The 17,612-nt window shown below is 42.5% G+C and overlaps 1 protein-coding gene across 2 annotated transcripts in view; it reads left to right on the top strand.

The window, feature by feature from the left end:
* LOC143293637 (uncharacterized) overlaps nucleotides 1-4,765 on the top strand; it is an 86,446-nt gene extending 81,681 nt beyond the window's left edge. For both annotated transcript variants that reach the window (XM_076604742.1, XM_076604740.1), the window contains one exon: nucleotides 1,445-4,765. In XM_076604742.1, the coding sequence (XP_076460857.1) occupies nucleotides 1,445-1,682 (238 nt within the window). In that variant the 3' untranslated portion in view covers nucleotides 1,683-4,765. The remainder of the gene's footprint in view (nucleotides 1-1,444) is intronic.
* Nucleotides 4,766-17,612: the final 12,847 nt, after the last annotated feature.

Genomic DNA, 17,612 nt, shown 5'->3' with positions numbered 1-17,612 from the left:
AAGATAGGGTATGAAGGATAATAGACAGTGGCAGAAGATAGGGTATGAAGGATAATAGTGGCAGAAGATAGGGTATGAAGGATAATAGTGGCAGAAGATGGGGTATGAAGGATAATAGTGGCAGAAGATAGGGTATGAAGGATAATAGACAGTGGCAGAAGATAGGGTATGAAGGATAATAGTAGCAGAAGATGGGGTATGAAGGATAATAGTGGCAGAAGATAGGGTATGAAGGATAATAGACAGTGGCAGAAGATAGGGTATGAAGGATAATAGACAGTGGCAGAAGATAGGGTATGAAGGATAATAGTAGCAGAAGATGGGGTATGAAGGATAATAGTGGCAGAAGATAGGGTACGAAGGATAATAGTGGCAGAAGATAGGGTATGAAGGATAATAGACAGTGGCAGAAGATAGGGTATGAAGGATAATAGTGGCAGAAGATGGGGTATGAAGGATAATAGTGGCAGAAGATAGGGTATGAAGGATAATAGACAGTGGCAGAAGATGAGGTACAACAACACCAGACAAGACATGAATCTGTATTTTCAAGGATAATAGACAGTGGCAGAAGGTGAGGCAGGATCAACAGGACAAGACAGGACAAAATTAAATTCTATATTTTCAAGGATTATAGACAGAATTCAAAGTTGATAGACAGTGGCAGAATATAGGGTACGACAACACCAGACAAGACATAATTCTGTATTTTCAAGGTTAATAGATAGTGGCAGAAGATGCGGCAGGACAGGACAAAACAAGACAAGACAAAATTTAGTTATATATTTTCAAGGATAATAGACAGATTTCAAGGATAATAGACAGTGGCAGACGATGAGGCAGGACAGGACAAAACACAATTCTGTATTTTCCAGGATAATTGATAAGCATAGGTGCGTTTTTTTTCATGGAGTTTTTCATAATAACCTATTGGCAAAAACCTGTAAGGTCAGTTGTTCAGGTCTTGGTTCGGTGATGGTTGTCCTGTTTGGGATCAGTCAGATATAGTGACTGAAGACTGAGTGAAAAAAAGTGTGAGTTTAAAACTTGTGTGAACAAACTGGAAATAAATGAATCAACACCCTCTTCTCTTTTTCTTTTCTACTTGTTTCTGTCTGAAAAGACAAACATATTGTAGAATATAGCTCATGGCACGTAAAATGTTACATGTCTGTCTGAGTGTGTATGTGTGTGCGTCTGAAATCTGATTGAATGACACAGGAAACGAATGATGAGCGCCCAGTGGCAACCGTGAGTCGGCTCTACCCAGGTAGGCAGCCTGTGGTGCAAATGTCCCCGTGTATGTAAAGCGCTTAGAGCTTGGTCTCTGACCAAGGATAGGCGCTATATAAGTATCCACATCAATCAATCAACGGCAAAATGCTTTAGTCGTGTTTACTGTGAGTTTTGTAATTTTTTTTCTTTCTTTCTTCTTCTGTGACAGGTCGATTTCCCAAATGATTGACCAGATTCGCATCTTCAGAGAGCACGAGTACGGCTTTGAACCGGATATTGAGCTGCAGTCGTTGATCTGTCGCCGGCTTCACGAGCTGAGTGACCGTGACCTTCATTCCGTGGCTGCTGCCCATGACAACAACTTCCGTCGTGTTGTTTCTCACGCCGCGGGGCTGCAAGGAACTTGGCGTAAGGTCAAGGTCAAGCTGCAATCAAGGTCTAAGTAATCTGCATTCAATGTGAGAAAGACTTGCAGTAGAACTGTTGTTATTGAGTAAAGTGTTTCGGGGTGGTTGTTTTTTTTGCACATTCATTGCCACAGACTGCTAAAACATTATGGCCCCATATTTGATGGGAGTATATTCACATGTATTATATTAATGCTTTTAATAATATATGGTTTTTAATTGTTGTCTGTATGTTAACATAAGAGTTTTATTCTGTTATTTTATTGCTTATTTCAACACGATTGGTGTTGGAAGTTCAAACAGTGACATGGGCAGATTCTGTTAATGTGGTATGTCAGACTTGGTAGCTGCTAGTTTATTTATCACAGAATGAGGAAGGGTAGCAAAAGTTTATCACCAGTTGGAATGAACTTTTGTTTATCACTTAGAAGCAAGAATTTGTCAGTTTTCATCTGACAATATCTGTACAAAACTTGTACAGTTGAAATGAAACAAGTCAGTGCGTGTCATCATGACTATGAAGATGATCCAGCATTCACTTCAAATTCCCATGTGTTAGATACCGTTCAGTGGATGGCTACTATTTTTACCAGTGTACTGAGGTTGAAAATGGTAGTAAGATAGTGTTGTCGTGTGTAGCATTTAGAAGAAAAAAAAGAGAAATGTGTGACATCAGATTTTGATTTACAGTGCTTAAACTCACACACGCACTCATAGATTTTGTGAAAACATGTACTTTTCCTCTTAATTAAATACAAAGTGTAGTTGCCAAAAACTTAATTGAGAGAATTAGCCCAGTCTGATAAACTGTTCAGTAGTGTTCAGTGTTAAAGAAGAAATTAAAAGGACAGCCTGTGATTCAAAGTGATAAATCAAAAAGGGTATTTCTTTTTCTTCTTTGTCAAGCTTCCCTTAACCACCATACCTCGATTACCTGTAAAAAGATTGTTTTTTTGTGATATGTTGATTTCCTTCCTTGTTGAACAGGTCATGTTGTTTTATGTGATATGATTTATATAGACAGTTTGGTCTTTAAAATGTTTTCTATGTGTGTGTGTGTGTGAGAGAGAGGAAAAAAGTTGAGTGGCCGTTATTGTTCCCATGCTGTTATCCATATTTTCTTTTGATTCCTTTTAACACCTTTCATACTAGAGCAACTAGTTGTTTCTGGTGGTGGTGTAACTGCAGGAAACTGGGCAAGAAAGAAACGAGTGTCCTGACCTTATGGATCGATAGGCTTTGAGCCAGAATGAAAACTGCTTTGCACTGATCACCTTCACCTATCCCGTAGTCTTGTGGACCGTTGGGGCGCCACAGGTGATCTGGCAACCAGCATCCTCCAATCCTCTCGGTTTTCTGACATCCTGACTGTATCGCTCAACCTCAGGCCCGTCCATTCTGGGATGTTGTCCTCCCATCTCTTCCTCTGTCTGCCTCTCCTTCTCCCCCCTTGCACTGTGCCCTGCAGGAATGTCTTGGCAAGCCCTTTCTGACATCACGATACTTTTGTGAAAGGAGTTCAATGCTCTGATCACCTAACACGAGTAAAATCCACGGGAGAACAGATTATGAAATGTGCTCCCCATCCCAGTTTATTAACAAGAAATCCCAGTCCCTTTTCAGCCTAGTCCCCACTGTTCTGAAAAGCAGTCTTGTTACCTTCAATGTCTTGGGCAGCCAGAACAGTGCTGCTATGTACTGGCTTCTCTGTATGAGGATAGATACCTCCAGTGAAAGAAGGCTGTTGATGTGGTCTTATCCTCAGTGTAGACAGTTTGATTGGGCCAGCCTTGTGTCAGTCTATGCATTTCAGGTAACGATGCAATTCCTCTGTGTGTGTGTGTGTGTGAGAGACAAGTATATGGACAAGTATGCACATGTATATATCATGTTCACTGTCAGTCATTTATTGAGTCATGCAGTGACGTCCACAACATACTGTTCATTCATCTACCTCATATACGTTGGTGTTAATGTGAGCATTTTCTGCTTCAGATTTGCAGATTTCCATGCACATTGTCATTAGTTTAGCTGCAAGTACATCGTTTTAATTTTGTTTCCCTTCATTAAGCAATATGAAAACCATATTGGAATCGACCAGTCTGTTTTTACTGGAATGTAACAAGTCTTGCCAGGTGTGTGATTTTTGATGATTGTTTTTTGTTTGTTTTGTTTACTTCATTCTCTTCAGCCTTCCATGATGATAGATGGTTCTGAAGAAACGCCCATAAAAATTATGCAAGTTGTTGAATAGCATAGCATCCACCTTACATTGGTGGTTATTGCTTAGGATATGGAGAAAATGTATTTATACTTCACCAGATCTTCCAGATGGTGATTATCCAGGTTTTTAGACATTGCCCTTTAAACCCCGTCACAAAGAAACAAAATGCCTGCATCTAATGCCAAGATGGAGCAAGAATTCTGACATCACGATACTTCTGTGAAAGGAATTCAATGCTCTCGTCTGTTCACATGACATTTCTTTATCAGCTGACTTCTTTATGATAATACGAATCTCTGAACAGTTTGAATGCAAGGTATGATTGGCATTGTTGCCAAAATATCTGTTTTCCTCATGCAGTATATATTTGGAATCAGTGCTAGGAGTGGTATATCTCAGTTATTATTCCGTCCATTTTGCACTCATGATGTATGCCTCTGTCATGTTCATTGCTAGTCATTCATTTTTTCGTCATTCCACAATGTTGGAAAATAAAACCACAGCATGTTCCTTCTCTCTGTAAGTTTTACGTACCCAGTAAAGTTCATTGAAAACTATTTTGTGTGATATCCAACATATCTTGAAGAAGAAGAACTTTTTACTTTTACCACACAGTTTTTCCCATTAGTGTGCTTATCTGTATTTTTTTTTAAACTTTGATGTTTCCTGTATAAAACATTAACGAAAACTAGCCACAGTATAATCATAGACAACCAAGCAATATGATTTCAGTACAAAGACAGCATTGTGACTGATCATTCATGTACCATTCATGTTCATTGGGTTTACATGTGTCTATAGAATAAAAACAAATGAAACGATGTCATTTGTTTCTGACCAGGTATTTGTGCAAACTGCTGATGACTTGCTGTAACTATATAGGAAGTATATACTGAGAATAAACAGTGTATTTGAACGTTTTGTGTTTCTTATCTATTATTTCCAAAGAATCATGTTGGCAGTGATCAAAAATAAGGTAAGGGAAAATACCTCTATTTATCTTGATATATGATCTGTGTGTGTGTGTGTTGCAAATAAAAGCAGTGAATCTATACATAGTCACATGCTAGCTGATCTAACACACAACTTTTTGGAGAGATACTTGTCATTCACCGGCACAAACACACCCTCACATTTGCACGCACACACACACATCAATTGTATTATATTTTAATTCAAGCCTGCTGCATGCAAGATCTACTCATACACACTCACACACATGCATATCGATACAGGAGAGATTAGAAGGGAGGTCAACGTGTGTATTTTGCAGCAACTACAGTATGCTGAAGTTGTTTCCCTTCCATGATCGCTGTGTGCTGTTGAAGGGAACCAGAGAGGTGATGGTTTGGATGTTATCTCATGCGCATGTATTCATATACAAACAAGTGTGCATGTGTGTATTTGCGTGTGTGTGCACGTGTCAACATGCAAGTGTCTGTTTGAAAGGGCGCGCATGTGTTTCTGGAAGTGCTTGCATCCACAGAAGTGCAATTAAGTATGCAAAAAGTGTGTATATGTGTCTGTGTGTGTGTGTGTGCGCGCGCGCACGTGCGGTCTGGCCGGTGTGAGTGAGCCTGTGTGGTGTGTGACTCTTTGTGATGAAACGTACAAGTACGACGATCAATTGCACATAGTACACTGCAGGAATAGAGGCAAAGCATTAAAAAAAAGAAAGAAAGAAAAGCGGGTGGGGGGTGGGGTGGGGGATGTGGGGGTGGGGGACTAGAGGGAGTCGCGTGCGAGGGGCCATGGGGAAGGCGCCGGCTTTTTTCCGGCCGGGCCGAGTAAGTGGCTGGAGAAAAACGTCACGGTTGTGACGTCACAGGCAGTAGTAGTACTGACCTCGGATCCGGGCCCGACACCGTACGTGATTCGTGCCAGCCAGTTCAACCTGACGGAATTCATCGACGAAAGAGCGGTTTCTCTTCACACTCGTTGCCAGAAAAAAAACCCATTCTTCACACCAAACGCCTCTCGGCGCTCTCTCCGTCGCCTCTAGTACCAGCTGCACTGAGCTCGATGGTACCAACGCATGAGGAACACGTCTCTGGTTTCCAGGAAACAAATTCCTGACAGCAGCTGCCACTGACTTGGCGCTCTCTCGCCTCTCGCCGGCGTAAGAAACACGCCTCTGATTACTTGGAAAAGAAATTCACGGTGAGTTGCACCAGCGCCGACCTTTGCTGCGCCGAGTTTGCTCAGTCACTGTAGTGATAATGGCCTTGGCGTAGACTTGAAAAAAAAATTACACAGATTTAAATACTTGAACGACACACACACACACATACACTTACACACACACACACACACTCTCTCTCTCACTCACGGGGGCGCGCGCACACACACACACACTGGCACGGACACACACGTCATTCGGATGAGACGGTAAATCGAGATCCTGTGAGCAGCATGCACTTTGCGCTCGTAAAGAACACACGGCAACGAAAGACTAAGTTGTCGATCACTGGCAAAATTCTGTAGCTAAATCCACTAGCGACGGAGAGAACAGCCCGAATTCAACACAGATGTTAAGACAAAAATGATACAATAAACTTATACAGCACAATACAGCCCCTGGTTCAAGCTCTTGGAGGGGAAACAGGCTGAAATTATGAAAACACAAAATTGGTGTTATATTGGTTTTTAACCTGCTGCAAAAAACACCAGCAGTAATACAAGGACTGGGAATAGAAACAGGAAAACAGAAACAATGTAGTAAATGCTTATTACAGAAAGTGGAGAAATCGAAGCTTAGAGACTGGCAATGATACAGAAATAAATGACATGTTGAAAGAGCACACGTACACACACACATCATAGTACACGCTGATGCACATTCGCACACAGACAGCGACACACACACACACTCACACACACAAACACAAAAATCAGATTTACATGAATGAAGAGAGACTGAGGATATGGGAGAGGGGAAGACAAAAAAAAAAAAAAAGTAATGTGGGGTCCGGGCTCAGAAAAAAAGGGATGCGGCTCAGAAAGTGGTATAGCGATCATGCTCAGGGGGGGAAAAAAAGAAAAATCTGGGGATGACCCAGAACTTGAACTGAAATGGTTTAAAAAAGAAGAAGGAAAAAAAAAACCAAACCCCAAACAAACAAAACAACAGCAACAAAAACAACATCGAGACAGCTCAGAAAGAGGGGGATTCTTCAGAAACTGAGAAATACGGGGACGGGTCCATAAAAAAACAAGGGGTGGCTGAGAAAAGAAAAAAAAAGATATATGAGGACGGTTCAGAATGATTATGAGGACAACTCAGAAAACAAATAGGGACAATCCAGAAAAATAAATATACGGCTCATACAAAAGAAAAATGCATATACTGGGATGGAAAAAAAAAGAGAAAAAAAGGAAAAAAGTATGGTTACGGCTGATGAAATGGGAAAGAAAAATGGTTCTCTCAGAGACATGAACAGGGAAACAGACAGATGTCTCAGTGTCACAGAAGCAAATACAGTTCAGAGAGAGAGAGAGGGAGGATGAGGGGGTGGGGGGGTATCAACTGAAAGACATTTAAAAAAAACTGATCTTCACATATTTGGATATTTTTAAAGCACACATTCATTATTCATTCATTTGTCTATTCCTTTGTCGACAACGCGTTTTGAAATGTATGCATATATCAATATATATATATATATATATATATATATATATTGTCACGGCTCGTGGCATTCATTTGTGCGTGTGTTCGTCTCCATTCCCCTCCCCTCCCTTTCCCTTTCTCCCTCCCCCTTTTGCTCTATCGTTCTCTTGTGTGCTCAGTTCTGTTCCGAACTGAAGCACGTGAATCTGTCGTGATGTGTGTCTGACATGTCATTAGTCCTTCTCGCTCTGAACTCTTGAGATGATTTCTGAGTTAACGTAGTTGTGAAGGAAGGCTTTTGCTTTGCCTTTGGTGCCGAGCTTTGGAAGGAGAAGGGTCGCCGTTCCAGCAAGTGAGCTGTTGGGTGCCCTCTTGGACAGTCGTGGTGTTCGATTCTGGTGTGACCCCCTTCTGCCTCTGTGTGGATCTGTGTTCTGTGTTCTCTCCTGGGCCAGTGGTGTGCCTGATTCCTGGTGACAGGTGAGGAGGGGGGGGGGGGGGGGGGGGGGGTTGTAGAGTTAGTTTGTCCTCGTGGTGTTGGTGTCGTAACTTGTGGCATTTGTTTGCATTTTTGGGGATTGTTTTAACGGAAATCTTTTAAATCCAATATTCTTTTATTTCTAGATATTTTGGGGGGAATTGATAAGGTTGTTAAGTGCGTTATTTTGACATGTATTCGGCTCGATTTATTGTTTCAAATATACCTTGCTTACAATGGAAACTGTGTCTAAATTTTCCAAAACATTTTTGTCGTGTTGGAAATGTAGTACGATGATTTGTAATATGACCTCATTGAGTTTTGTTGCTGCAGTGCGAAACTAGCATTATAAATAACGACAAATTGTCATTTAGGGTAAATGTGTCGTGCGTATTATATGCAGGTTTAACTCCTTAATTATGAGAAACAATAATGGGCGGTTCCTGTATTTTTGGCATTGGTTTTTTTTTTGTGTGTGTGTGGAAGCGACTGCATCAATATCCACATACTCGCCTACTTAGCGTAATGTGTATTGCTTAAGGAAAGGGAGGGGGAGGGGTACTCTTTCATAACGTGTCAGAGCATAGCCTACAGAGACATGGGAGTCTTGTTACAGATTTGTTCCCTGTGATTTAGTCCTGTGGGTTCCCCCTGACTGCCACCCCGACGGGACTCCAGGGTTCGCCTTTTCAGTGGTCACCATTCCACTTCATCTCTGTCCGTTCCAAACTCCCTCACTCCCACTCCTTTACCCGACCCCCATATTTTCCAACGTCCTCACCCACAGTCCCTCATCTCGTTCCACCCGCTCCCATTCTGCAGGCATGTGACTGAGGCCGGTTCAGCGACACTGGTCTTCAATGGACGAACTTGATTTAGGTTCAAGTGAACTGACTTTTTTTTTTGCGTAGATCTGTGCTGCCGTTACTAGGGCTTACTGTGTCGTGTCATGCTACTATGGTATAATTAAGAGTGTTGCTGTAATTAAGTGTTTAAATTTGTGTGTCTGGACCAGGATATTCCAAGTGCAACAATAGTAAAGAACTGAGCTGTATTATCTATGTCTCTGTGTTTTGTGTTGTCGGGGTATTAGTCTGGGAAGGTGCGGGGGGTTTATGGGCAACCCCATATGGGTTGTGACAATGGTGGAGATGCGGGGTACTCAGGTTAGTTAGGAGGGTATGGTAGGGATGGTGTCCTTGTTTTGTGCGTCCCATCAATTGGTTCCATGTATTGATTTGAAAAACAGTTGAACATGAGTGACTTGCGATTCAGTAATAACAGGGTGTACTGTTTGCTCGTCCTTTTGTTTAACTCCTGCTGAGAGCATTCCTTCTGATTTGTCTTCTAGGTAGAGCAGATCATAGGGCGTTGATACTACTCGTGCGGCAGAGTGATTAAGTAGATACCTTGAGCATCTTGTCACTATGCTGACACCAAGGTCAAAGACGGCTGCTGCCATAGGGATGACGTGGGTCTTTCCCCTGGGACCCCCGAGAAGACAGAACTGTCTGGCTGGGTCAAGGACCAGTGGGGTGGTCAACCCCATGGTTCGCCTGCTGCAGCAAGTAAGAGTGGGGTCAAACTGGACGCCGCTTCCATTCAGGATCCTTACGCAAAGTTCCGGGCTTTAGGATCTGACTTGGGTTTATCAGGTGAGGCGTTGGCTCGTTTTGTGATGGATGCGGTTAAAGAAGAGAAAGAGGAGGCCAGGCGTATCAGAAGAAGAGAAAGAGGAGATTAGGCGTATCAGAGAAGACAAGCGTATTCAAGAAGATAGAGAGGAATCTAGACGCATAAGGGAGGAGGAGAGGCTGTTCAGAGAGAGACAGTTGGAGGGAGGCTGGCTGTTCAGAGAGAGGCAGTTGGAGGAAGAGAGGCAGAGGTTCGAGAGGAAGCTCGAGCTCAAACAGGAGGAAATAGAGGCCAGGTCCATGCAGCAGCTCACCTTCACTGCCATTTATTTTGCCCTTTCCAAAGAAGCGCCTGTGTACGCGTGTGTGTGTGAGAGAGAGAGAGACAGACGAGTTTGCAGGATACTATGAGGTTTGTAATATATGGTCGTGAAATATTGTTATTTTTGCATCCTACATTCACGAACCAATTTTACCGGCTTTTCTTTGTGCATCAGTGTATCATGAAACGATATTACCATTAGTATATGTTGTAACCCATTTTCAGTGGGTTCAAGTTCGACTCTTTATTTTGTACGTTATTTACAGTTTTGGTGCGGATTCAGTCACTACCCTAAAGGTAAAGTCCTATTTTTGCGGCATCCGAAATTATTGCACTGACATATTATACCGGCACGTTTTGTGTGGTGAAGTCCTATTTTAGCAACCTAACTTATTGCACCTATTTTACCGGCAAGTTTTGTGCATGTATGGAACGATATGAAGGCTTATCATAAGTAGATGTTGTGACCCATTTTCAGTGGATTTCGATTCTTATTTTGTACGTTATTTTGCACAATTTTGATGCGGAATCGGTGACTAAACTAACGTGCCACCATCTTTTTCAGTTTTTTCGTCATACAAACCATAGAAATTTGGCTATATTAACATTTTTATCCGTCCACTCTTCGATGTTGAAGTCAGAAATAAAATCTACCCAAATGGGTATACCTGTTTCTGACAAACTTGTCCACCATCTCTGGTTCGACATTCTTTTATTCCAATTAACATTTTTACCCATCGGCAGTACAAATACGTGAAAAACTCCAAAACGGGTAAAAATGTTAATTATATTAATTATATAAGTTTGTCGACTATAGTAGAGGATTTTAAAATGAACTTGTCCACATTAGAAAGGTGTCTAAAAAGGGATGCTTTTGGGGGCATTCCATGCACCTAGCAAGGGGCTTGGAAAGAATGGGGGATACGCAAAGTGAAAGAAAAAATCGGACCGACGGGTAATTTCGAATTTACCCGTCTGTGGTACAAAACGTACACGAAAACGATTAAGACGGGAGTGTGTATATATACACAAGTTTGTGTCAGTACTCGTAATGAAACTCGATTTTAAACGACGGAATGTCTGTGTTTGTGGGGCATTCCATTTCTCCCCCTTCAATTTTTTTAAATTCTTTAATCGGAACATATCTACCAGCAACACATAGACATTTCAAATTTTTTATTCATTCAAAAGCTTCCCAACATTTTATTTTCCACAATAGAAATATTGAATTTAATCGAAAAAAAGGGGGAGGCAGGCAGATGCACGCTATATATACTAAGCCCAATTTTGTGAATCCGCCGTTCCTTCCCATAGAAAATCAATTTTAAACCCTACCAAGTCTATTGGATGTGACCCCCCCTAACCCCCTGCTTAGACAGGTTCAGGTACGGGTGCTTGTCCATAAAGAGAGGCGCCCCACGGTTATTGTTCCACAACTGGACATGCCATTGAAACTGAATGACTCGGTGGTCCTTCCCCCATCACATAAAATATGAAACAAGACAACCACTGAATTGTCCAGTGTCAATGACCAAAAGTTACCTCCCCCCTTAATTTTCCACATTTGCTGGACACAAATTAGGACAAGTACCCATACCACCGCTGGAAATGGACGATGTTTGCAAAACGAGGGGAAGACTGCACCAGCTTGAAAAATGTGAGCGTGCGTCTAAAATCTTTCACACACACACACACACAAAGTTGCTGTTTCAATTTACCTGAATTTTTAGGTGCAGTTTTCAAGCCAGCTAACTTACCATTAACACCTATATCCCGCCTCCCCTTCTTTTTCCAAGCATCGTTAACATTTACATGCATTTTTCTAAGGGGGATGGGGGGACTATCAATGTTAGGCTTTGCTTGCTGCTAGGTCACATCTGATAGTGATCAAGTAGTGTCTGTTCGATTCAACACAAGTGGGACACCACCTACTTGTAGACAATAATAGCTTGGTCACTGTTGGACTATAAGCATCAAGAACTGAGCGTGACTGTCACTCTCGGAAAGGAGACCGTCACCATGTCCCAGCGACAGTCCCCCAATGATCTGCCAACTCTGGAGACTCACAGGAACTTGCCACAAGCATGGATAGGGGAGGGGACATCGAAACTGGTGTCACAATGAGAGCACGGCATAAAAGGCCATAGTTTCGGGGACAGTTTCAAACCTGAACATCAATTTCCTTAGGTAAAAATGGGTGTCGGGTGTCAAAACGAATTTTAGCAAGCAACACAATCTTCCCCTGTCTACAGACTTGTCTTTGTTAATACACAATTGACACACTAAAATAATTCATGCCTTAAATGGCAAAAGAAAAGTTATGGAAAAAAAATCCAAGTGTAGCTTTGTCCAGTCCGATCGATCATAGACCAATACTTCACCAGTGATCAGTTCACACTACTTGAAAATGTTTAGGTGGCATTGTCAAATGTGAGACTCCGCCAGGACTGTTGAATAACCCATACTTCAGTTATCTCCCTTCAGATTCTGCTGTCACTGTGTAAGCACTAATAGAAGACCTACAACTGTTCTTTTACATTGCCCGTAATGCACAGGTTGTCAACTGGGGGTTTGCGTCTTGACCGTTCATGACAGAGCTTCATGGTTCTGAACACGGAGTCACATACAGCTTGACATGCAGAACAAGGTTTTCTGTCCGGAAGAGGTGAGACTAGGTGTCATGACCAGGGATGCAGAACGAAATGAACCGTTTGGTCACACTTCGACGGGCGCAACAGCCGAGTGGTTAAAGCGTTGGACTTTCAATCTGAGGGTCCCGGGTTCGAATCACGGTGACGGCGCCTGTTCCTATCTCCCAGGTCAACATATGTGCAGACCTGCTAGTGCCTGAACCCCCTTCGTGTGTATACGCAAACAGAAGATCAAATACTCACGTTAAAGATCCTGTAATCCATGTCAGCGCTCGGTGGGTCATGGAAACAAGAACATACCCAGCATGCACACCCCCGAAAGCGGAGTATGGCTGCCTACATGGCGGGTTAAAAACGGTCATACACGTAAAAGCCCACTCGCGCATATACGAGTGAACGTGGGAGTTGCAGCCCACGAACACAGAAGAAGAAGAAGAAGGAGGTCACACTTCATGTCCCAGTCCAATGAAACAATGCACCCTTGTGCAAAATGATTCAAGACCGTTCCGTTCCACTCTGCATGTGTTGTACGAGTGTCATTTATTATGGTTTGATTTTACAGTTCCTCTCCCCAACACGTCTTCACTGACTGACTCCAAGGGTTCCAGGAGAGATCAACACCTGGGTAGCCGACTTCCTGAGAGACAGAAGGCTGGCGGTGGTCGTCAGCGGAGAGCGTTCTGGCTTCGTCCCGGTCAGGTCCAGAGTCCCACAAGGCTCCGTTTTGGGGCTTTGTTCCTGATCTACATAAATGATCTGCCCGACATCCTGACTACGAAGTCACGCCTGTTCGCGGACGACACGGCAGTTTACAACATGGTCACTTCTCCAGCAGCCCAGGCCCATCTACAACAAGACCTCAACCAGCTTGCTGCGTGGGAGAAGAGATGGGACATGGCCTTCCATCCTGGAAAGTGCACCACTCTGGACTGGAACGAGCTATCCCAGGACGTCGTAGAGGGCAAGACCATCGACACCTTCGTGTCAAGGGCCTCCCGTCTCCATTAAAAACCACGCCCAGCTTTTTGTTTGTTTTTTCTGCTAGTGCGGACCCCTTGCGTAAGTGACAGAATAATCAACTAGCTGATTGTGGTCGCTGCCAAGGAAGAACGCATGTGACAAGCTGGAATTGTGTCAATTGTCACACACACACACACACAGTGACCCACACACATACACCGACACATACACACGCGCACACGTATCTTAGAAATACTCCCTGGTAGCATGTTCTGTGTCGAAAACAGATTACAGATCATGTCGGCAAACTAAAGGGGAGGTGACCCCGCGTATAGGTTCGGCTCAAATGTCAAATTGTAGTTCCTTCCCTTACATTGTTTCAGGGATCAGTTGAGGTGTCCCTTTTCATGGACAAAGTTCTTTTTAAGTTTACAAACCCCGACTATATCCACAGTGTTTCACGGAGGTTTTCATGGACTAAGTAATGAATATTTCATCTCAAGATGAATACATACTGAACTGAAAACAAGTTTTCCGTATGTTTTTCAGTTTAATGTTCTGCAATGTGTTTATGTTCTGCAACTGCCAATTATCTCACAGCAATTCTAAGAAACATCCTATGATGGAGGGGGGCGGGAGGGGGGAGTCACAATTCAGCGCAGGGGGTAAGGTTAGAACAGGTCAAAACCCCAAGATATTTCAATAAAGAAATGAACAGGGAGCAGTTTAGTAAACCTACAAATACGTCTTCATTGGCACCCACTGTTACACACTTCTCCGCTTCGCCGACGGAAACATTTCGAACACAATCCTTGCATGGCGACGAGTCGTGTGTGCATTATTGACACTCGACACAACCGGACTGCGCGAACAAACTCCGTGTGGTAAAACAGACGTTGAGAATATGTTCTTGCATATGATATATAAATATCATCTCTCATCATCATCTTCGTTCGTGGGCTGTAACTTCCACGTTCACTCGTGTGCACACGAGTGGGCTTTAACGTGTATGACTGTTTTTCACCCCGGCCGCCATGACGGCAGCCATACTTCGTTTTCGGGGGTGAATATTATATATAAGTCCCACCACATTTTAGAAACATACATTAGGCCTTTGTTGTTCAGACTGAAGGTTACACAACTCATTCACTTTGACATTTGCACTCATGTTCACAAAATGAACAGTTCACACAGCAAATAACGAGGTTGATGATTTTTTTCCCCTATCCAACATGAGGATTCTACCTTGTAGTCCGTTCCCTTTTTATATGGTCATTTGAATGTGTTTCTTTGCACCATAACCATCCATTTTCAGTTAAAGTTTTTCTCTGACTGGTCTCTGTCGTTGAGGTTGTGCGAGCTCACAAATCTCGCGTTGGCTTGCACGGGAAGCTCGTGTAAAATGTACGATTCTTTTTCGGTGTGTCAGCCAAGACCCAAGCACCGAACAACTTGACCCAAAAGGCTTTGTCGTGGGATTTGCCTCAACTCTTTCGACGGGGTGTCAATCTGAATTCGCCGTGCTCGTGTGTGTGTGTGTGTGTGCGCGCGGCGGCTCATATGTGTGCGAGCCAAGTTTGCATGCGTGCGCGTATGACACACACGTATACACCCTGCACACACAGGGGGAGCCAGGGCAGGTCAGAACAACATGCCCTGCCCTATATATTTCTCAAGTTCCTGTCTGTCTCTTTGCCTTTTTGTGCAAGTGACCTGACTGCACGTGACTGTTCTGGCCTTCGAAGAATTATTCTCAATTTAAGGCACAACAAGACACGTCAGACTTTCGAGTAAGCCACGTTGATTGCACAATAAAATGTATAATTATGCGCACGCACGACCACACCACACAAATGCACGCACATACATTATAGTCTAGTCAGGACAAAGACGATATTTGTTTTGTTTTTGCAGTCGTAAGGTAGTGACGGATAGAGCTCATCAAACAGACAGCTGAACAGGCAGTTCTACACTTAATGAGTGATATCTTCCAAGGACATATCACTGAGAGATAATCCAAGATTGCCTGCAACAGAGGAAAATGAACCGTCCAGCTGACTTGAAAAAAAGCGAAAAAGGATCTGTTAGAGTGAATGTGAAAGAAGTTTTATCGTTGTTGATTTTTTTTTTTTTTAAACCTCAGTCGTGTACTGTTCATGGAGCACCTTTGTTTCTTGTTTGGTGGCTTGTTCAGTTCACTGGTGGTGGTTCTTCCTAAATCATATTACAATGAACCTGTATTATATGTGTTTTCTAGGAATGAACTTTGGACATTGCTTTTTTTCTTTTCTAAAACCTTTTTCTTCGACATTATCGCACAGACGAAAACCGTGTTTTTGAAGAAAAAGAAGGTGCAATGTATGTGGAACAGCAATACCAATTAATACTATCAAAATATAATCTTTAAACGGTCCGGGTTTTGATGCTTAAAGAAATGGAAATACATTCTGCAGTATTAAGACAAACACAATATTCAATATTTCTACAAGATACACACTTTACTAAAAAGATGAGGTGGATCAGGGCTGAAAAAAAAAGGATACTTACATAGCGCCTATCCTCGGTCAGAGACCAAGCTCTCAGCGCTTTACAAACACGGAGTCATTTGCATCAAATCAAATTATGGTGCTTAGAGCCTCGTCAAGAGACCATCGCAAGGCTATCGCCACATCAGCATCTGCTTCAAGTCAAGGGTAAAAATGTACAATAAAAACTATTCACCGCTTCAAGCTTTCCACTCAAAATTTAAAAACAAACAAAAAACTTCCACAGTTTACAACCTTCAAAAGTCATAATTTGCATAACTGACAGGTTTTCTACCTGGGAATGGGGTTATGAACGCGTTTTTAGTCCAATAATTCTAGATCACGAAAAGTAGCTATCTTGTCTGTTAAGATGGGTTTGGAAAGGCTTGCCTTTCTTTTCGCTTTTATATTTCTAATTTCATCATCATCACCATCGTATTATTATTGTCATCTTTTCTAAGATTAAAATCATTTGTGTGATCAGCCAACCGTACCCATCGAGGTAAACAAGCATCGACAGGAGTCTGGCAAACTTAAAACACTGACACAGATTCGCAAGCACGTACGCAAGCAAACTGGGCCAATACCAGTCTGTGTCATACACACAGGCTCGATAACAACAGGATTTCCTGAAATACCATGCTCGGAACAACTTAACATTGCGGGCGCAAGCTGCAGTAGTAAATGGGTTGCTAAACTCTGCAGCCGGTACCACTCATGCTGCTGGCCGTTCCCTTCAAATCCGGTCCGGTACGTAACAGTCGGTCCGGAATGAGACTGGTTCGGCAAGGCAGCGATTTGATCCGCATGTATCGGGTGTCACCCAGAAAAGTGAACCGCTTTTTGACAAGTATTTTCTCAGTGACAGAGAAACCGAATTCATTGAAAATTTTCACACAGTAACCTTAGGGTATCATCAACAAGTGTGCAAAAAGTTCTAAAAGTTCGAATGTAAATTATGCGAGTACTGTCAAATTCAAAACAGCTTGTCAAAAAATTCAATATCAGAGCTGTGCAATGTGATGATACCCTAAGGTTACTGTGTGAAAATTTTCAATGAATTCGGTTTCTCTATCACCGAGAAAATACTTGTCAAAAAGCTGTTCGCTTTTTTTTGGGACACCCGATATAAACTAATGCAGTCAACTTCTGAACTGGCCTCAATGATCAGATCGTTTACTGGACCTTCGATCACTGGGCACACAGCTTCAAGAATATGCCCTACAGCAAGGCGTCTTAAATAAATAATAAAACAGATTATTCAATATCAAAAGGCGCAGGAAAGGCCCCGTTCGCGGACTGACTTTCGAACCAGGCAGAAACACTGCTTTACATGAAAACATGCATTACTTGGATACTCCGTGACAAAAATCCACAAAACCAACAGAACATGATGATGGAAAATGTGGATGCTTCTTCATTTTAGTATCAAATTCAAGTGTCAACATTCTTTGTTAAAATATCTTTCTGGCCCCCTTGTGGGACTTGCTGGTTTCTTCTCGTCAATGAACAAAGTCAGTTTAGGGGGAAAGAATCCTTGTACTCAATCCCACTCACCTACACAC

This window comes from Babylonia areolata, chromosome 19, assembly GCF_041734735.1.
Source record: "Babylonia areolata isolate BAREFJ2019XMU chromosome 19, ASM4173473v1, whole genome shotgun sequence".
Classification (NCBI taxonomy): Eukaryota; Metazoa; Mollusca; class Gastropoda; order Neogastropoda; family Buccinidae; genus Babylonia; species Babylonia areolata.
This window is presented reverse-complemented; position numbering and strand designations above follow the sequence as displayed.